General features: G+C 41.0%; 1 protein-coding gene across 1 annotated transcript; it reads right to left on the bottom strand.

Moving 5' to 3' along the window:
• Positions 1 to 313: 313 nt before the first annotated feature.
• Positions 314 to 21867, bottom strand: LOC119726258 (prelamin-A/C-like). Its single transcript, XM_038197890.1, has 16 exons — positions 21615 to 21867; positions 20172 to 20309; positions 19279 to 19463; positions 18463 to 18651; positions 18149 to 18242; positions 16250 to 16435; positions 14767 to 14892; positions 13423 to 13643; positions 12591 to 12769; positions 10320 to 10497; positions 9001 to 9187; positions 8219 to 8338; positions 6915 to 7093; positions 6591 to 6769; positions 5660 to 5748; positions 314 to 4202 (listed from the first exon to the last, which is right to left on the bottom strand). Exons 2-16 carry the CDS (start codon positions 20298 to 20300, stop codon positions 4050 to 4052), a joined length of 2394 nt encoding a protein of 797 aa, XP_038053818.1. The 5' UTR covers positions 20301 to 20309; positions 21615 to 21867; the 3' UTR covers positions 314 to 4049.
• Between the last annotated feature and the right edge of the window lie 432 nt (positions 21868 to 22299).

The following is a 22299-nucleotide window of genomic DNA, read 5'->3' as shown; positions in this document are numbered from 1 at the left end:
AACATTCTTCATTGGGTTTTGAGTGGGGTTTGTTTATTGGAACCGAACAGAATATGACTATATGGCTATAAGGCCAAAAAAGTATCCGGTTTCTGGTATGCGCACACGTCGCCGTAGCCATGCGCGTCGGCAAAATGAAAAAAAGTTTTTTTTTTCAATGTAAGATGATGTCTCAAAACCGCCAAACTCACTGGTTTGACTGGAAGTTTAACGTGTTTTAGATGGGGTTACGATCGAGTATAAGCTTTATGTGGCCTCTCTGGACTCCCATATATTTTGCACTAAATTTAGTCTGGTAATTTTGCAGTCATCAGCCGACATTTGAAGAAAAAAAAGGAAAAAAAAAAAAAAAAAAGCCGCGTCGCCGCACCAATTTTGGGGCAAGTTCAATACCAGAAACCAAAGACTTTTTTTTTGGCCTAAGGAGACTTTGTTTCAGCAAGGCCTTTTGAACGATTATGGTCTGAAGAAAGAAATACTGAAGTTATCAGAAGCAATTCATTTGGCATTACTTGGAAAACGCTACAGAATTATGCAGTGGGAGTTCCTGATTAAGGTACACATAATTCTTCCAAAATAGGAAATAATTCTAGGAAAATAAAACAACCAAAAAAAAAAATTGCTGGCAACTGCCATGGGATAAAAATGAGTCAGAAAGCTTGTTTTCCATATAACTGATGATTATTTTCTTCTATGGAGCAATATTGATGTAAGCAGTGTGCGAGTACGGACGATACTCAAACTGTTACGAGTTTTTTTTTCATTCGTAGCAAAACAAAGGCACATTTCGCTATTATTAAAATCGCCCATCGTCGTTTCACAATGCCGTTCGTTTATGTAGAAAACGAGTCATGTCGACAAGAATATTCACTGTGTAGAATACATCTCAACCCATTTTTGATGACTGTGAAACAGATTTTGAGTCATTGCGGTTTTTCTCGGAAACATTTCATTTAATCTAACTAATAAAACACGCGATTCTCCCAAATATTTTTATATTCCGACTCAAGAAATAATTAGCCACACGCGCGATGCGCACTGAAAATGTTACTGGTGAGTTTTAAAAACTCGATCCACAATAATATAGTGTGCCCAAATATTTCCCTATTTTTTTTTTTTTTAAACACGGACTTCAAGTGTTTGTTTGCCTTCGCGAATGTTCCAATGGCTTTTGAACGCAAACACTGTTATCAATTCCCCATCGTTGCTAATCATGCTATACAAGATTTGCCCATTCTAGTTAACATGGCTGCCAGTTACCATGGCAACATATTCTGGCGCGCATGAAACGACTGGACTTCGCGCCAGCCAGTCCAAACATTGTTTGGAATTTCAAGGGCTGTTGAAATCACTAAAATAGAGAAGTATTAGGCTATACAGAGCAGATCAGACAAAATCTTCGTGGAACTACTTGAACATGACCTTATTTCTCGAACAATCGTCCAGCCCGGTGTGGCGCATGCGCAGGGGACATTCGACTAATCATGAACACCAACATTATGCGAACGATCGACAACGCAAAACGAAACAAAAAACATCGTTCCGAATTGCAACTAAAAATGACGGTAATATCAACAAAAGTAACGCCCGTTTCCCGAACTCAGCGAATGAATCACAAGTATATATCACATCTACTTTCGAGTTTGGTTTCAGGAAAAACGATTTTGAGGATAAGAAAATGTTATCAAAGTTTGCTCCCTTGTGCGCAAACATTATAGCACCATGTGTCATTTCTATTATTAAAATTAGGCCTACATGTAAATGAACATGTAAAAGACACATATAGTCAAAACTAAAACTTGAGGCAAATAGGATCATTTGCATTTATACAAAAAGTAATCCACCGAATTATTATCAAAACCTTTACTTTGATTAAAGATCGTACTGGTACTAACCACCGAGTGAAATTATTCGGTCTGGTTTGCTGTCATTTAGAAGAAATCAAGAAATGTAGGTGATTTCTAACTACGATCGGTCAATTGACTAATTTGTGTAAATATAGAGTGCCACAGACGAAATCATGTTTCGTACGTGATCAAAAAGGTTGTGCATGGTGTTTCACTGTTTTCTCGAAAACTGATATAGAGTGAGCTGAAACTTCAACAGGTTAGATCTTGAACATTCTTCTTTGGATTTTGAGTGGTGTTATTATTGGAAACGAAAAAAACAACATGAAAAGTAAATGATCCTATGTGCCTTTAGTTCATTAGAAACGTATGGGAAAATGTCCACTCAGTTTCTTTCCTTATGAAACAACAGCAATGAGTTCTGCATCCAAGCAATACACACTTGATCATTAAGGTAAGGGGCAGCTGAAACTTCATCAAGCGAAAAAAATGAGCGATGACGCACTCCAAAATATTCAACGTCATCTACAAGAAAATGAAGACAGGATCCGTGAGGAATGTCTGTATTTGTTTTTGGTTTGGCTGGGAATGACCATATTTCATCTGGTCTGTGCCTGTCTATTCATACAGATACTTCAAGCAATAAGCCGAGTATTAAAAAAAATGGTTTCTCGTCCGGACTTTTTGAAAAAAATGAAGGAAGCAGCCCCACTTTTTTTCCCCAAGGTGGCGGATAGATTCTTCCATTTTCTCGAATCTTTTGCTGATACAAAATGGTGTCTACAGGCCATCATCCTTTCTACATCGCTACAATTGTGTTGGAAACACTTAAAAAGACAGGCCTATATTGGCAAAATTTACAAAATATATTGCAAATGTATGAATTAAAAAACCAAAAAGGAAGCGGGTGGAGACGAGAAACTGGCTTATTTTTTTCCCTTGGCCTAATATGAGAGATACATAAACAAAATGGACGAGCTGTGGACAACATTGTGAGTGGATAAAAGTACACTTCAAAGGTCAGCTAATCACCGTAGAGGGAGCTTTTTGCCGTATTTGTGCCTTAAGGTTCACAGAAACTAAAATGGGGAAAAAAGTTAAATGGTTTTGAAGCAATGATGGATTGATATAAACAGTACGGCAACTAATCATTACAATTCTTGCATAGTCATGTAATTTTTATGTTTCCATTGTGCAACCAAAAGTGGGTGTGGCATGGGTTACAAACTATGCATATTTGTTAGCAAATTACCATGATAAAAAGAACAATGATAGGTCAAACCTATATTCATAAATAATATCTTGCCATGAGGGAAGTATATGGGGGCATTGCCCAGGTTACAGCTTGCATAATTCATTGCATTACTTTGATGAAAACACCGGTGGGCGTGGCCTAGGTTGCATCTTCCATATTCTTTTTGTAAGACCCTGATGACCCTGATCCTTCTGGATCTCGCACATTCATTATCAATTACCTCGATGAAAGCAAAAACGGGCGTGGCCAAGATTGGATCACGCATACTGGAATTTGTATCCTGGTGGAGTCATTTCTTTGTTCTCGTGTACTAAAGTTTTCGAGTTTGAAAGCGTATTTTCAAAATACCCCTATTTTAACAAAAATTAATTTCCTGGGCTGAAATTCGGATTTAATATCCCTTACATAAAATACTTACATAAAATACAATAATCAAGTGGGCATGGCCAAGATTGAATCACATATATTTATTTTCCATTACCTTGATGAAATAACAAATGGGTCTCGCCGATGTTACATCCTGCTATTCATGATTGCATTACCCTGATTGGATCACAGGTGGGCGTGCCCTAGGTTGGATCTTGCAGTTTCGTCACCTTGATGAATTCAAAAGTGGGCGTGGCCAAGACTGGATCACGTACATTCATTTTCAATTTATACCTTGATGAAACACAAATGGGCGTGGCCAAGGTTACATCCTGCATATTCATGATCTCATTACCCTGATGAGATGACAGGTGGGCGTGCCTTAGGTTGAATCCTGTACTTTCGTCATATTGATGAAATAAACAGTGGGTGTGACCAAGATTGGATCACATACATTCATTTTCAATTTATACCTTGATGAAAACACAAATGGGCGTGGCCAAGGTTACATCCTGCATATTCATGATGAGATGACAGGTGGGCGTGGCCCAGGTTACATCTTGCATATATTCATGACCACATTACCACGATGAGATCACCGGTGGGCGTGGCATGGGCGGTTGGAAGCTGACTCGCTGGCTGGCGGTGATGGAGTTCAGGTTGGCGTAGTGCTCTTGGTGGGGTGACATGAAAGGACTGGGCTGAGCACTGTAACGAATGGAGCCACTGGTCATCTGAAACACAAAAACATTGAGTAACAGTTCAAAATTCCAAAATAATGTACACAAATAAGTAATATTTGAGGCTTTGCATGGTGGAGATACTAAATAATGAAAGGTTTGCGGAAACACCATGTGCGAATAATTTCTCAACTAAGAGAATGGTTCGGAAAAGAACCAGAGGTATAAACTCAACGACATCTGGCTCCCACTTCTCCAGACTGATGGGTCTCCTATACCCTAGGTCCTTGACCTTCACCTTAGACTGATGGGTCTCCTATACCCTAGGTCCTCCCTTTACTGACACTGCAGCCCTACTGTTCCACTTCAGTGGGCAACAAGCTTGCTCTAGGATCCCCGCTACTTGGCATCCACACAGGATGTAACTTCACACTTCACTGATTTCGCTTTTGCTACTTACGTGTTTACTTTCATAGAGTTTAGGCACTCTCCTGAAGATGGTCAGAGTATACTGACCGGAACGTCGAGTTTATACCTCTGGTTCTTTTCAGAACCATTCTCTTAGTTGAGAAATCATTCGCACATGGTGTTTCCGCAAACCTTTCATTATTTAATGTACACAAAGTACTGCATATTGGAGCAATTTCAAACACAAAATGTTGACACTATAGTCCGTCTTACTCAAACCAACAGTTGTTGGCCATAGTTGGACTAAAATCCAGTCAACTATTCAGGACCTGCCTATTAAGGTTGGTCGCACTGAAGCAGCGTGTATCATTATGAACAGCAGAGAGTCAGGACAGAGAATTCATGTGATGACGTTCGACCATCATTCGACTACAGACGTTTGCACTTTAATTTAGTGTGCAGATGCAGAATACAGAGTGTGTCAATAAAAATGCAGCAGTCAATCCATACATCATAAAAATACTAGCATTCTCTTTTGCAAAACTTATTTTTAGAGTCTGAAGGTGTATTAAATATTCTACACAATGGTCTTCATCCCATCTCATTTAGACACCCCAGTCCAGAGATACAGCTAATTAAATGAAAGGACTTGAATTCAAACGTTGGGCCACTTTTCAAATTATCTGGTATATATTATGAAAGGCATTCACATACCAAGACGGTATGTGAATGCCTTTCAATAGATACCAGATAATCTGAAAAGTGGCCCAAACAGATTTCGACAGTCTTTACAAGCTTTGCTGAAACTTTTAATCAACAGGTCTATATCACACAGAACAAAAATCCTGTCCATGGAAAAGAAACACTCTTATCATCTCTGGTAATGTTTTCACCAAAACAAAATGATTTAGTTTCCTCAGAAAAAAATGTTGTTTTATACTGCTACATTTTTTTGGAGACACGCTGTACATAATGAATGGTCCTAAATCTAACTTGCCTTTTCTAATATAAACTGGTCTCAAACAATCAATTGACAAGAGTCATCTCGGGTGAAGTAGCTCAAACTATGGTTGGCCATATGTTGCTCTTGATTCATCACTTACCCCCTTGGTTGGGCTAGTTCTCATGGGCTTTCTCAGCTGGGCTGCCCCTGTGCGAGTTGCTCCTACTCCAGAGCCTGCATACAATACACCTGGAATAAAGAAGAAAAATGTTCAAAAGGATTCAATTCTAAAACTGCGGGAAGAGGAAGTGCCTGTGGGTAGGGCTGCCAACTTTGAGTAAGAGCTGGGAGTGAGAATTTTGCGATGGAGCTTGATCAGAACTATTGCGAACGCGAAGCCCTAACGGCGTGGGGTTCTTGGCCAGCTTATTAAGGGCCCCAAAAAATGTGGATTCTAGACGCTCTGTGTTGCGATCTGAGGCAATTTGTGTCCTCTTTAACCATTTTTTTTTTTAGCAAAAGATCATCATTTACCCATTTTCGAGTTTGGAGTCAATTATTTATTAGCTTTTTTAGCTGAGAAATCCCGTGTGGGTGTGAGAGCATAAGTTTAACCTGTAATGCGTGAGCCTCACGCATTGTTGGCAGGCCTGCTGTGGGTTTCACAGGATAAGGACAGAATGGATGCAAAGTTAAACACCACCTGATTGGAGAATTTACCCTCAAACTTCCCAGATCCTTCAAAATCCATCAGAAGGTTTTGAGGGATTTTGCAGGATTGAAGATTACTTGGTGGACATTGAAAGATGAAGCACAAAGAATGTGCCATTGCTTCCTGCAATGTGGAGGAATATTTCCTTCCAAAATCCGCATGGATTTTTTTTTTGAACGGATATTGCATGACTTAAAAATACAGCCCATCTGCTGGTACTTTACATGGAACTGAATGCTAACTTTTTAGAGGCATCATGATGCCTCTAAAAAGTTAGCATTCAGAGAAGATAGAGGCCATTGGTTCTCCACACCGTTGAGGATTTTGGGTCATTCAGGAAGGTTGTATAAACAAATGCGCCAAGGAGTTAGGCTTATACCTCCGACTACGTCAGGAACTGGCTTGGAGTTCTGCGAGCGCGTCTGTCGACACAGGCTGCTATTATCATTGCCTAAAGTCTTGACCCGAGGTTGACCGGTACTCGGGTGTGTCGGTGACCCGGGGTACTGGCCGCTGGGGTGCTTGGCGGCCGACAATGACGGGAACTCTTCCTTTTCCCTGGGGAAGACAAAGGGAAAAGTTAAAAGGTCGTACTGGAATAGGAATTTAATAAGATTGTTCCAGACTGATGTTCTGGAGTCGCATCAAAGCAAAAATAGCCAATTTCTGTGTTTAGCCGCACCATTAAATCGAACTAAATTACCTCTTCAATGCAGTCACTGGTCGTCCGTTCATTTCAACCTCTATCTCAGGGTGGGGCTGCGACTCCCCCCAATCCTCATCCTGTGTATCGTCCAATCGGCTGCCTGAGCTCTCACTGGCCGTGTCGTAACTCTTGGCCGTCTTGGTGAAGCGATGGGCTGCCGTGGTCCATGCAATTGCCTGCAAGTTTTGAGAAAAGAGAAATGAGAAAAAAAAACACAAAAAATTCAGATTGTTTCCCAGATGAAAATTCCAGTTGAAACTGGTTAAAACATTAACCGGTTTCAAGTGGAATAAACTGGTCTCCAATTGGTTCCGTTTGGATTCAACTAGTATAAGTTCAACTGGTTTCAACAGAAACCAGTTAAAACCAGTTAAAAACAAACCAGTTATAAACTGGTAATTCTTATGAAGTGAACAGGGTATCAGATAAAAACCAGTTAAAGGAACCAGTTACCTACTGGTAATGGAGTGAAGAGGTATCAGTTGAAACTAGCTGATATGGTTTCAACTGGAATTTTCACCTGGGTTCGAATTTGTGACATAACCAAAAACTTTGGAATCTTTCTATAAGGCTAATAACCTGTGTAAGAAATTCAGGGCATCCCTCACGTACACACATTAGCCTGATTATAGCATGAGTGAGGTATGCTCGAAATTTCTCCCAGTGTCCCTACATTGTTCCAATCAAAATTCGCTCTTGGACCAAAACTATAATAATAATGATACCGGAGTCTTATAAAGCGCACATATCTACCAACAATTAGGCACTCAAAGAGCTCGTAATTATGTCTAATTTTAAAGACGGGTGAATGAAGTTGATGAGAAATATGAGACCCATTATGTAACACCTTTATAAAGGGTTTACAAGGTGCTGTGGCGCATATTGCAGCCACTGCCAGAAACATCGGGGCCAACCCCCTCTCTAGTCTTAGCAATAAGTGTTACTGGGTTAATGTGCATTAAACAACACAAGGGACCTATGGCTTTACGTCCCATCCGAAGGACAAAGCAATAATGGTAAAGTGCCTTGCTCAAGAACACTAGAACCATGTTCCCTGTTAGGATTCGAACCCATGTACCACGGCACACGAGTCGAACACCGTAAACATTGAACCACAGCCTCCCACATTGAGACTACATAATGCACAACACAGAGCTGTGACCAAGAAGTTTGTGATGACGTTTTGACACTCGTTTGATGTGAGACACTTCGTACACTACTATTAGCGTGCAGCCGCACGTTACATTTTACGTCATGAATCAACCAACGCTAGAGCAGTGGTTTTCAAATCTGTTGTTTACCTGGCCGTTGGGTTTGCAGAGGATGGAGGTGCATTCGGGTCCCGTGCCCCACTTGTTCTGCTCCTTCCACAGGAGATCCGTCGGCGGGTTGTGCTGGGCAAGGCTGGAGGCAGACCAAACCTGAGGCAAACAATGAAAACAAGGGTGTTGAGGTTTGTACAAGGTTTTGCAAATAAGGAAACGGGTTAGGATGATGGATCAGGTGGGGGGGGGGGGAAGATCCTTAGATTGTAGTGGAAGGCTACTTATATGCAGGGCTTCATATTGCCGGGACCCAGTTTCATTAACCTTTTAAGCAAATAATTGTATATTGGAAGAGGAAGGGTAGAGTTATGGACGGAGGTGGGTCCGGCTATAAACACAGTTGTTGTTTTCCTGTTTTTCTTATCTTCTGTGCAGTACAAACGTATTTTTATATCCCTTTTCATATGCTGAGGTTTTATAAGCCATTTTTGACGCCTTTAATGGAATTGGTCTTTCATTTGCAATTTCTTCCAGTTGTGGGGGGGGGGGGGGGTGTTTCACAACGCGAAAAGGGAGGGGCTGGGCACGTAACCCCCACCTCGATCAGCTGCTGCAGTCCCTTAAGAGAAAGTTTTGAGGGACCACTGAGAGGGACATTTTGAACACGTTGCCAATATTGCACACAAAGATGCCAAAGGGTTGTGCACACCTCGTCACCATACATGAACCAACACACACGCGCTGTGCTGTCAGTTAGTGACCAAAAAACAGGGTTTGAAATAAATTCCAGTCTGGGGAAAAGATTGTTAATCTCTTACTGTTATGGTTGAGCCAGCTCTGAAGCGAGTTCTTGGTGGGAAGCGGTATACTGCCACCGGGTGACCACCGATATTCTGCTGGATCATAAAGCCACCGATCTCCAGATCGTCTCTCGGAGACGTGTTGAAGAGACGGACAAAACGACCGTCTTCGTTGACTTCTAAGATCTTGATTGAGCCCGTGGTGCTGTAACAAAAAATTAAAAACCTTTGAAGGAACAATTCATCTTAACACATGAAAGGCCAGTTCCCACATCACAAAATCACTATTTGAATATCATTTGCGGCGATATTTTTTCAACTTTTTAAAATTTTGTTCTGTGAATTCACAAAAATCGTGCTAGCATTAGTTTTTACAACAAGTACTATCAGGCATTAGGCACATTCAAATCAAAAGTTAGCTGTGACAAGGGCATTCCTTTGTCTTAAATTATGATCTGGCTTGTGATTCAACTGATTTAACAAACCCCAGCATACAAGCCTAGAAGTTCAGACGATAAATATATCCAGTTTGCTATATGACATTTTTGTTGTTGTTGTTTATGACAACGCAAATGCTGCCGTGCGCCCATGTGCCAATGCGACGATGTTGCAGGTTTGTGCACACGCATTACGCCTGTGAACCAGTTAGCATACAAACATGTAATGCAAAGGGCTCCCAGCACTTTATGAAAACATAATTCCATGATATTTCCCTGAGAAATGTCCAAAATTCCACGAGAAATATTTCCACTTTTAATAATGAGGTTGCTTAAATAAATTCAAGAGGTGGTGTAGCACAGCCAATTGTTATTGTCTAGAGATCATATTCACACTGCATAAACACTGAAAAATCCACACAGTCGTGAATTTCCATACGCCCGAGGACAATGCTTTGTGTTTCCCCTTGTCCCTGTAATATAACACTCTCCCATAGACAAAGCACGTAACCGTACAATCGAGGACCATTTTCAACAAAAGACCCAAGGTCTGAAAAAATCATATAGTTCTCCCTTTGTGTGTCTGTCCTCTATCATAAAGCCAAATGTACACCATGATCAGTCAGTCAATAAACACAACTTGGACACATGGCACAAGATGCACATACGCCAAACTGGCAAAAACCATTCCCTTCTGGGTCACTGTCAAATTCCCTGAGGTTTCCCTGACTGGAAAAATAGAAACTTATTTTCAAGGTTTCCCCTGATTTCCAGAGTGGTTGGGAACCCTGAATGTGCATATACAGTGGAGCTCTCACGTTGGTCTCAAGACCTCTCACAACCCCAAGAAATTTGAAATTGGGCCAAACAGTAAAGTTTTCAATATTTGTTTCCACATACCTTGATGTGGCCGTCGTGTAGTCGTGCGTGGTGGACGCCAGTCTGACCGGCGGGCTGGACTTAGGGTGGAGCCGGGGGTAGACCTTGGTGCTCTTCTGAAGGTCACCAAACATGGAGTCAAAGTAGTCCTTGCCTTGCCCCATGGGGGAGACTGGCACAGAGGCGGGCCGCTTGATAGCTGGTGAAAAAAGGGTTAAATTGTAACCATTTTAACAAAGGAATAGGCATGTTGTACTTCATAAGTTCTTTTCTGCATCGTCATTCTTAAAGGCACACAGGGACACATTTGCAATTACCCTGAAACGTACCCAATGATTTAACCAGTTCGATGTGTGTACACGCAAAGGTTTGCGGTATTTGGAATGGATGACGGATAAACACGCAGGGAGCGAGGCCAGAAATATCCGTCAACGACCCGCTCTTAGTGAGCGAGGCCGGAAATTTGAGTGTGCTGCCCGAGGGTGATGGCTTCAACCCGCCTGGCATTGAGGTTGAGTGGAAGTAAATCCCACGCCTCGTTTCCGTTCTTGTCAAAATAATCCCGGCGCGAACTGGATAACAAGAAAATCCTTGCTCAAAGTGAAGATAGGACTGGTACCAAACACCTTGTGAAATTATTTTGTCTGGATCATTACGAAGAAAAGAATCCCTGAAGGTGGTTAAAGAAAATGTGCCGATGGGCACAGCTTTTGTAAGTGCGTTACCAACATAAGCTAGTTTACGAGAGTAATGAGACTCAAAAATTGTGCATGCGTTTTCTGTTTTCTCAAAATGTATAGTATCCACTGAGCTGAACCTTCAATAATTTAGTTGTTATAAGATTTAAGGCTTTGCGTGGCGGAGTATCAGTATCGTTTCGGTTTGCGGTAACACCATGTGATAATAACTAATGTCGCTCAGTGGATATTTATTTCTGATAAGAACTTGTCCTGCTTATTATCAACTTTCGCTAAGTAGTTTTAAGTTCTGATAAGAACAATCCTGCTTATTAGTTCTAAAAGAACTTGTCTTTGGTCTCAATGTTTGACAAGCCTGCTCTAGTCATCGTCAGGAGATTTAGTTGTTATGCACCCTTAATCTTACGATTTTGAGCAATTTGGTTGCTTCAAATGAAGAGAAAAAAAAGACGAAAAGCAAATGTTCCCATGTACCTTCAAGTTAAATCTAAGGCTACCTGCTTCTTATTTAATGAAAAACAAAAAGCTACTTTACATTATAATTTTCAAGAAGGTGTGGCATGTCAAAAGCTCAAAGAGTGTAATAGTCATGTTTTCCTGAGTCCCCATTCTAAAATATAAGGTAGAACATAGGCCTAAAGCACCAAGGCTGTGTTGATGAGTACTTTGAATGAGTAGCAAGAGACACGCAGGTAGGAAAGACATTGACAATGCTCTACTGAGTGATCGCATGTCCATCACAAGTCCGATCACATGGGATTAACAATGACAAACAGATACCTCCATAACATTTTATTTCAATAACTTGTGACTTCGGTAAAACTGGATGAGTGTGATTGACTTATGATGACTTGTGACTGACTTGTGACTGATTTTAACTGACTTGTGACTGACTTTGGATTGGCTGTAACTGGCTCGTAATTGACTTCTGATGACTTAAGATACTTAAGACTGACCTATGATGTAACTTGTGATTGGCTTGTAATTAGTTAGTGACTGACTTGTGATGAAGTTGTGATTGACTTGTGATTGACTTGTGATCGACTTGTGATTGACTTGAGATTTACTAGTGATTGACTTGTGATTGACATGTGATTGACTTGTGATTGACTAGTGATTGACATGCGATCGACTTGTGATTGACTTGAGATTTACTAGTGATTGACTTGTGATTGACTAGTGATTGACATGCGATCGACTTGTGATTGACTTGAGATTTACTAGTGATTGACTTGTGATTGACATGTGATTGACTTGTGATTGACTAGTGATTGACATGCGATCGATTTGTGATTGACTTGAGATTTACTAGTGATTGACTTGTGATTGACTTGTGATTGACTTGTGATTGACTTGTGATTGACATGTAATTGACATGTAATTGACTTGTGATTGACTTGTGATTGACTTGTGATTGACTTGTGATTGACTTGTGATTGACATGTGATTGACTTGTGATTAACATGTGATTGACTTGAGATTGACTAGTGATTGACTTGTGATTTTTTGAGATTGACTTGTGATTCTTTGATTGACTTGTAATGACTTGTGATTGACTTGTTAGAACTCTCAAACTTGGTCAGAATCTTTCTACCTCTTGGGCTGAGCTGCGTGACGCTCGACGACATTCCAGTCATGTTGTCGTATCCCTTGATCGGCGAAGTTGATCTGGGGAGGGTCGGGCTACGTGAGGCGGTCACCGGTGTGTTGGAACGCAGGGCGGCAGGCAAGGATACCGGGCGGCGTATAGGGTCACCAGTGATGTTCATAAGCCTGGAAGCAATATAAGAAATTGAAAACAAAGTGTACAACCAAGCGTGTACTTCCAAGACGCCCTTTGTCAACTTCACGGTTACGGATATAACAAGATCCCACAAAATGAGCCGTAAGAATTCTTTGACACTAATTAGTTTTTCCAAGGGAATTAAAAAAAAAATGCTCGCTACTGCATTTTGATATCACCCATATAGCACACGTTTCTCTGCTAACAGGGCCTCCGTCTATTCCATGGAGACCGTAAGCAGAAAGCACGGCAAACGACACTCAAACCTTAGAGAAAAAAAGTTACTTAAATCAGTGACGCAACAATGAAATGTCCACGCGCGTGCAACTGTTAACACATGAAATAGAGCTTATAAGGTTTGTACAATTTTCTGCTATAGTTAGCACAATTGGCCCTTTATGAATTTGGACATTATGTGGGTGAAAAAGTTGACAGTTTCTTTTGTTTTCCACAGCAAAAACTTATTCAAGCACTTGCAACTTCAAAGTAGCTCTGAGGACATAAGCCTCATTTTGCTAGGTTAGGACACGTATGCTGGTTGAAACAAGGAACACACTTTTGAAGAGAAAAAATTTGAAACTCTTTAAAAAACAAAAAAATTGAGATTTTAAAAGTCATCCCTTTCCCCTTCCCCAATTCTTACTTTCTCTCCTCATCTTCGACTAGAGCCCTCAGCGCCTCGATCTCGGCCCGGACCGGTTGCTTAGCATCTGTTGCCAAGGTGATTTCCCGCATCTTCTGCACCAGGCTGTCTTGCATGTTGCAGAGTTTACCTTCCAGGGCCCGGATGTGCGCTGCTGCACCCTCCCGTTCCTGGCTCAGTTGGTCCGTCAGGTTGCGGTTCTGCTGCTCCGTGGACACGAACTGAAACATTGCAAAAAAAATGTTATGTGAAAGGTTCAAATGAGAAAATGTTTTGGTCATGGGTTCGATACATCAGCACCTTTGCTTCCACTCAGCATTAAAGCTGGAAGATACTCAGCAGTATAGTAGTCAAGTTCATCACAAGTCCAGTCACAAGTAAATCACAAGTTCAGTCACAAGTTCAGTCACAAGTCCAATCACAAGTCCAGTCACAAGTAAATCACAAGTCCAGTCACAAGTCCAGTTACAAGTAAATCACAAGTCCAGTCACAAGTAAATCACAAGTCCAGTCACAAGTTCAGTCACAAGTCCAATCACAAGTCCAGTCACAAGTAAATCACAAGTCCAGTCACAAGTCCAATCACATGTAAATCACAAGTCCAGTCACAAGTTCAGTCACAAGTCCAGTCACAAGTCCAATCACAAGTAAATGACAAGTCCAGTCACAAATTCAGTCACAAGTTTAGTCACACGTCCAGTCACAAGTAAATCGTAAGTCCAGTCACAAGTAAATCACAAGTCCAGTCACAAGTAAATCACAAGTCCAGTCACAAGTCCAGTCACAAGTAAATCACAAGTCCAGTCACAAGTTCAGTCACAAGTCCATTCACAATTCCAATCACAAGTAAATGACAAGTCCAGTCACAAATTCAGTCACAAGTTCAGTCACACGTCCAGTCACAAGTCCAGTCACAAGTCCAGTCACAAGTAAATCACAAGTCCAGTCACAAGTCCAGTCACAAGTAAATCACAAGTAAATCACAAGTCCAGTCACAAGTGAAACACAAGTCTAGTCATGAGTAAATCACAAGTCCAGTCACTAGTAAATCACAAGTCCAGTCACAAGTGAAACACAAGTCCAGTCACAAGTCTGGTCAATAGCTTGTGACTTTACTTGGGATCGGAGGACTTATGATGGACTTGTGAGGACTTGTGATGAGCTTCTGACTGACACACAGAAGGAATACACGATCGCAATATCCCCCTGTCTGGCTTGAAAGCCAGGGGGATAAAAAAGCAAGTGGAGTATGGTCAAGTTTGCAGCACCCTGATGCCAAAAATGACATCAAAATTCATTGTTCAAAGTTGTAGCCAGCAACTTTTAATACAAGCTTGGCCGTACCTTGGTTTGAAGAGAGTGTATTTGGTTTTTGAGATCTTCAATTTGAGCGGCTAGGTGCTTGTTGCTTGCTGACAGCTTGTCAATGTTGTCTGCGTCTCGACTCATCTGATCCTGTAGCTCTTGTAACTGAAAAAAAAAAAATACTTAAACAGTTATAAAATGAAAACAATTAGTCAGAGAGTTAACCTCTAGAAAGTAATAGATACATATACCTACAGGATGAGTAAAAAAAAAGGAAACCCAAACCCCCAACATTATATTTCATATTTCAAAAAATATGTATCACCAAAAATAATAATGACTGGAAAGCCAATTTTATAAGCTACTTTTAGATGAAAAAAATTACTGAAATTGCTCAATCCGTTCAAAGAATATAACCATTTAAACACAATGGCCCTTAAACCTCTTTCGTCCAAAAAACCCCCAAAAAAACCCCAAAAGCAGCTTATGAAATTGGCTTTCCAGTCGTCATTATGTTTGGTGCTACATATTTTTGTAAATATGAAATATATTTTGGGGGGTTTGGGTTCCGCTTTTTTGGACTCACCCTGTAGCATACCCGAGCATACGCATGACGTCAACTGCTGGCTAACAGCCATTTAACTAATGTAATAGTTGAGAAAACTGTTTGTTCTCAGCGATTGTTAGGTCCTAATCATTGCTGGTACTAATACAAAATTCCTCTTTTCATAAGGATGACAGCACACCAGGCTCAACGATTTCACAGGATGTTTCATACTATTATGTACTTTCAATCAAGTGGTCTTTTCCATAATATTTTGGCAGTTTTGGTTTTGAGTGTTTACAAATGTTAAATGTATCATAAAAAAACTACTTCTCACTGCGGTTAACGTCAATGGTGATTGAGAGCAAAATTATTACTTTATTTGCAAAATAAAATTATTAAAAACACATTAAAATTTAAGGATGGTAATTTACTTCATGTAACTTATTAATTTATTTATTTATTACATTTGGTAACTTTACTAGGTCATGAATTTAATGTAATAACATATGTTATGTATTATCGATATCTCCTTTGGTTAATCATGAATTGTATAACTACATGTATTCCTTGTGAAGGGGGCAGACCCAGTATAAGCTTCTGCTTCTTGTCTGACCTCCCCATACTATTTTTTTCAAGTTCTGTTAAAATGTTTCCCTGTGTACAGTATTCAACTTACCTTATAGTACGGAAATAAACCTGAAACCTGAAATGATCCTATATGCCTTTAACTCATTTATAGTCCTTGTTCAAGCCCAAACCACCAAAGCCTGTTACTCCCTGTACTGCCCAAAACAGCCCTGCCTGTTACTTCCTGCATATCCCGCCCCAAACCGCCTGAGGAGCACTCTATAGTTTTCTGGATTCATCAAATATAATGTGCTACCCTGAAGTACAGGGCACTTATGGTTTTGTTCAAACCTCATCAGTGATAATTTTGTTTGGCCCAACTCCAGGACGCGAGGTGTTTATACTTACATTTTTCCGGTACGTGGCCTCTGACTCCTCTTTATATTTGAGAAGTTCAGCCGCCGCTGCGTCGCGGACCTTCTGCAAGGCCTCGTGCAGCGTGTTGTCAGGCTTGCTGAGTTCACGAATCTTGGCCTCCAGTTGCAAAATGTGGTTGGCTTTCTCGTCCAGTCGATTCCTGCCTTCGCTCAGTTCCTAAATCGGACAAAAAGTGAAATTAAATTATTGCAAGAGAATATTCATTTCTATGATCCAAATATGTGTATCTAAAGCCAGGTCCTTTTAATATATACAGCATTAGTCCTCGCATGAGCGCAAGTGGAACACGGAATAATGAAGTTTATCTTCAAGTAAACTTGAATCCTCGATCCTGATTGGTCGTTCCAAGGCAACAAGCCGTGCTACATATAACCATGTAACACGGCCACGGTCCATACCGCATTTCGCGTATTCCGCTGTTCCAAGATGCGAGCAACATTCCAGCTGCATACGCTAAACTGCCGAATGTTCGTGTAAAGCGTGCTCGTTTCAACTGTACTGCGCGTCAAGTTTGCTCGAAGATAAATTCGTTATCACGCTCGCGCTCGTGGAACACGGAAAATGTAGTGCGTCTGTGTCCCACACAGATGCACTACATTATTTTGTGTTCCACGAGCGGTTGCGGGATAACTTATAGTGTCTGTGTCTGGCGAGTGGCATATGGAACACAGACATTTTCCAAGTGAGTGTGATAACAAATTTTATCTTCAAGCAAACTTGATGCACAGTAAAGATGGAATATGCACGCTTCACATGAACGTTTCAGTGGTTAACCTATGCATTCCGCAGGAATGGCGGGCACATCTTAGAGCAGCGTGATGCACGGAGTGCGATATGGACTGGGGCATATGGGATAATACCACACTGTTGTTGCCATGGATTGACCAATCAGGATCAAGGATTCAAGTTTGCTTGAGGTCGAATATGGCCCATGCCTCTGTGTTCCTCTGGATTCCGTGGCATGGAATAACTGAATGAATATCTCTTTTCAAGTCCATCGCAGGTTACTCCCCAGCTAATGCGAGAACACATTTTCCACTCCTTGGTGGAAAGAGGCAAGTTCCCTTAGAAGTATAATTAAAGTGTCTTGCCCAGCAGGACCACAGCGTATGCCTGGCAGCTGGATTTGAACCCATACTAGAAATGTGTGTCACCAACCCTTTGCCTTAGGAATAGAGTGGTAATTTGACCATCTTTGGAGGCTATACTATACCACCCAAAGCAGTCAATATGATACCACCCAAAGCAGTCAATAACCTCACCCACAGATTCTGAATCTTGATTGGCTGAGAGCGAATCACATGGTAATACATAGATCACCTCGGGAGGCTAGTTTGACTACACCACTCAAAGCAGTCAATATTTGTATACTATACCATGCAAAGCAGTACATAATACCTAAGTCTTATATAGCGCACGTATCTACCAACAATTAGGTACTCAAGGCGCTGGAAATTATGTCTATTACTAGAGACGGGTAAATGAAGTACATGGGAAATATGAGACCCATTATGTAGCACCTTTATAATGGTTTACAAGGTGCTGCGGCGCATTAAGCAGCCACTCCCAGAAACACCGGGGCAAACCCCTTCTCTTAGCGATAAGTGTTACTGGGTTCTTTAACGTGCATTACACAACACACGGGACCTACGGCTTTACGTCCCATCCGAAGGACGAAGCAATAATGGTAAAGTGCCTTGCTCAAGAGCACAAGCACCATGTTCCCACGGTCAGGATTCGAACCCATGCACCACGGCATACGAGTCGAACACCGTAACCATTGGACCACAGCACCCCACTTGTACATGTATGTGTACTATACCATACAATAACAGAACCCAGTATTAGTCCTGTCATGTCAGCCTATACCTGGGCATGCAGTTGGTCTTGGAAGTCTATCTTGTTCCTGAGTGACTGTTGCACATCCTGCGCTTCAAGTCTAAGTGCTGTCTCCTGGTCCAGCCTAGGCGAGAGGCGGGGATAGTGAAAGGAAGAGGGGGGATGTTTAAGTTTGGTTATTAATCCATCAGATATTGTAATCAGACTGACATTGTGAATATCAATCATAACTGTGGCTCTTTGTACTATCCGATGAGTTCAGGCAGTTCCAAAAATTATAAGCCTGATGATTCTGTATTAACTTAGTTCATTCCTAAAAATATGAAATAAGACAAGTAAGCTACCTCCTTTGCGTGTCTGCGGAGTGGTGTTGCAATGCGGCGTGATCGTCTTCGATGTCTCTTAGCTTCCGGGTCAAGTCTTCACCTTTGGCCCTTGCCTGTTGGAGGTCACCGTCCTTCTGACTGCAGAGTCTCTGCAGAGCGGCAATTTCGTCGGCTAGGGCCCGGCCGCGCTGGTTCTCGACGGACAATCTGTCAAAATGAGAGCATATTATGTTGTGTTCAAAATTTTTAGCTGATAGTGTTATAACAATATAACTTGTGTGACGCTCGCCTTTCACAGCTGTGGGCTGGGTTCGATTCCCGTCTCGGATCATACATGTATATCAGTAGATAGTTCGTCACGTCAGTGCAACAAGGTCATCACTCCATTCTGCAACAAAGTCGTATCTCGTGCATATATACGCTCCATGCAACAAGGTTGTATCTCAACGTCCATTGACTTTGTGTGTACATCCGGGTTATTTTAAGTGAGATACATGTACGACCTTTTGACATTCTGAAACTGATAAGTGATACGACCTTGTTGCACGGACACAACAAGTTATGTATTAATTGATTCGCTCCTGTGCCAATAAGGGTTTCACTCTGGCTTCGCCGGTTTGCTTCCCTCTGCAAAAAAAAAACACTTTTGATCTGGCTGTGCTCCGTGGTCAAGACTTGGGTCGTATGGCCGCTGCCTAAGGTACCTTAAAATGCCTTCGGCTCGACCATGTTGTAGCTGCGTCCTACGCAATTCAGCCTCTGTTTCGAGTAAGGATGATTTAATGGCCCCCTCATTTTTTATTAAATCCTTTTTTTTAATATAAAAATACACACCTGTCCTGAAGATCAGTGGCCAGCTGCTTGTTGCGATGAGCCTGCACTTCGGCCTGATTTCGTCCAGCCATCTCGTCTTCAACCTTCCGTCGTTCGTTGGCCAGTTCCTTCTCGTACATGCTCTTGATAGCTGCGACTTCATCCTCCAAGACACGCATTGCATTGAGGAGTGCTGAGGAGTCAATCTGAATGCACAGAAAGAATAATTTCCGTTTTGATAATTCTTGGTCGATATTTAGGTTTGAGAATCAATTCCAACTCAGAATCAAAAAAAATTGGGGAAAAAAACATGGTTTCACAAAAGGAAAAAGCAATGTCACTTCATTTTGAAATTTCTTCACAAAACTTACTATAAGCAGGGTTCGACTTTAGTGGTAGCCCGCTAGCCAAATAATAGTCAAAACAGCAGCGGGCTATTCAAACTATTCCTTAGGTAGCTCGGCTGGCGAGTCAACAATTATTGGGCACCGGCAAAGATGAAAGGACAGGAAGAATTAAATTATTAAATTCAGAAAGCAAACCTGTATCAATTTGTGTCTAATTCTATTAACTATTTAGGGTTAAAATTATGAGATCTGTTTATTAAAAACACTGACAGGATTGTCTCAGGATACACGTTTTTAATACATGTATGCACATCATTGTTTATGAGACACTCTATAGAAGAAAAACATGCAAGCTAGTGAAAATGCCGCAGGCTAGTTAAGAGTCTGTTTTAGTAGCCCGGCTGGCTAGAGAACAAAAAAAGTTAAGGTTGAACCCTGCTAAGTGAATTAGAATGCACTTAGTTAAAAATCTGACTAAGATCATCAAATTTGGTTCAGACAAATTTGTGGTCAGAGAATGTCGGATACAACTGACTGAATGTTCACCCGCCGTGTCATTCAACTTACATTATTAGCCTCTTCCCGCATTTTGCGGACCTTCGCGATGTAGTTCTGAACTCGATCGTTCAGATGTTGCAACTCAGCCTTCTCCTGTTGCCGCGTCATCGGCGCCGGCGGAAAGACGTGGCCACTCATCCTGGTAAACTAAACAAAAAAATTACAATAAATCACTTAAAATATAAATGTTTTCATTTTTAATTTATACTTTATAATAATATTGTAGTGGCTATTGATACGGCAGCCGTAACGTGATTTTCAACTGCTATCGTTACGGTATTGCGAAATCACCATTGCGAATCTATATCACATTTCTAACCACCTGCCCAGCCAGAATGCTCAATTTTTTTTTTTTAGTTTTCTTTACTTTCATGTTTTTATCAAATCTTTTTTTGTTTTAAGTAGATTTCATTTTCTTCGTAGTCCGTGGCTTTGGGGGATTTTTTTAAAGGAATATAAAGTACGAGAACCTTTCGGTTGTGTTCCAATAGCCAAAGATCCTGATGTTGAAAACTATTATTAGTATTTAACCAGATGGTTCCGCAATGATAGCAGTTGAAAATCCCATTGCGGCTGCCGTAACAATAGCCACTGCCATGACTGCATAATAAATTTATAGGTCCAGCAATTTTCATGTATCATTTCATGTTTTTCCTACTCCTAGTCCTAGAACTATGAGGCTCCACGTGGAGCCTCATACCACTACGTGGAGCCTCATACCACTACGTGGAGCCTCATAGTTCTAGGAGTATGTTTTTCCTATAGGCTAACTTAATTGGGGGTCAGACAAGTCGACCGTTGAGACAACTCGACTCGGGACAAGTCGCCCGTTGAGACAACTCGACCGTTGAGACAACTCGACCGTATGTGCGATAAATGGAAAGACAAGTCGACCGTTGAGACAAGTCGCCTCACATGTTTTTGGGCCTAGTTTTGGAAATAGTACCGGGGATTTTGACGGCGGCTGATCGCCGTTTGGGAGTTATGACACAGATATAGCGCAGTGTGATTGTCCGTGCACATCGTTCGTTTTTGCCGGGCCTGTGCGCGCATCTCCGGTGCACGTTAGCTGTCTCAACGGTCGAGTTGTCCCGAGTCGAGTTGTCTCAACGGTCGACTTGTCTCAACGGTCGAGTTGTCTCAACGGTCGACTTGTCCCGAGTCGAGTTGTCTCAACGGTCGACTTGTCTGACATTCACTTAATTGATCCAGATATTTCATTTCAACCCGTCAATTTTGGTTATCAATTAATCAAATCTGAATCACAATGTGAAAAGACAAAAACAATGAGCAGTACAACTGTATTATTATAATTTCACTGATTTCAATTCTAACTTCTATTTTCTAAGTCATTTGACAACCACCCGAGTTCTGACAACTTCAAACTAGTAAAGAGTAAAGTAAAAAGTTCAACTTCTTCATGTTTTTTGCTGAGAAAATTGTCCAACTCACCTTTAATTTCTCCACTAAATTAAATCGAAAACCCAGAAGCGATCGCCTTTATACTCAAGTAAGATTCTCAGCTAATCTCTTCCTGAGCAAACACCAACTTTTAATCCGCCATCTCATGATCTGTATATCCCGTGTTAATTAATGAAAACACCTGTTGAAGCTGAACGCACCTGTTGGCAAGGCGGCTTTTGTGTAAATTGTAACCAAGGCACTCAACGACCTTTGATCCATGCGACTCGACTGAGTTGAGTTGACCCGGAAGACTGATCATTTGGCATGTTCCACTTAACTAGAGTGATACTTACAAACAAGCAATTTATATATTTCATAAAATTACCACAATAGGTATGTTTTCGTGATACTGCACTAAAATAGTTATGTTTAAAAAATCATAAAATTAAATAATAATATAATCTGTTTTCACAAAATATATTTCCTATTCAATTCGATAAAACAAACCCCCTACAATAAATAATGCACTCTTCTATCTACTTGTGGTACTGTTTTATGTATGAAAGTAAAATATGAATTTTTATTATTCCAGATAATGTAAGAACTCTCTTGATGGATGCAAAAAAAGCGCAGAGAAAAGGTTCCAGAAAATCACATCACAAAACGTTGTAAATCCCTTAAATTTAATGAAAGATTTTGTCATAGTGGAACATTTAAAAAACATAAAACGGTC

This window comes from Patiria miniata, unplaced genomic scaffold (assembly GCF_015706575.1).
Source record: "Patiria miniata isolate m_02_andy unplaced genomic scaffold, ASM1570657v1 HiC_scaffold_1, whole genome shotgun sequence".
Lineage (NCBI taxonomy): Eukaryota > Metazoa > Echinodermata > Asteroidea > Valvatida > Asterinidae > Patiria > Patiria miniata.
Note: the sequence above shows the minus strand (reverse complement) of the source record. Positions and strands in the feature narration are given on the sequence as shown.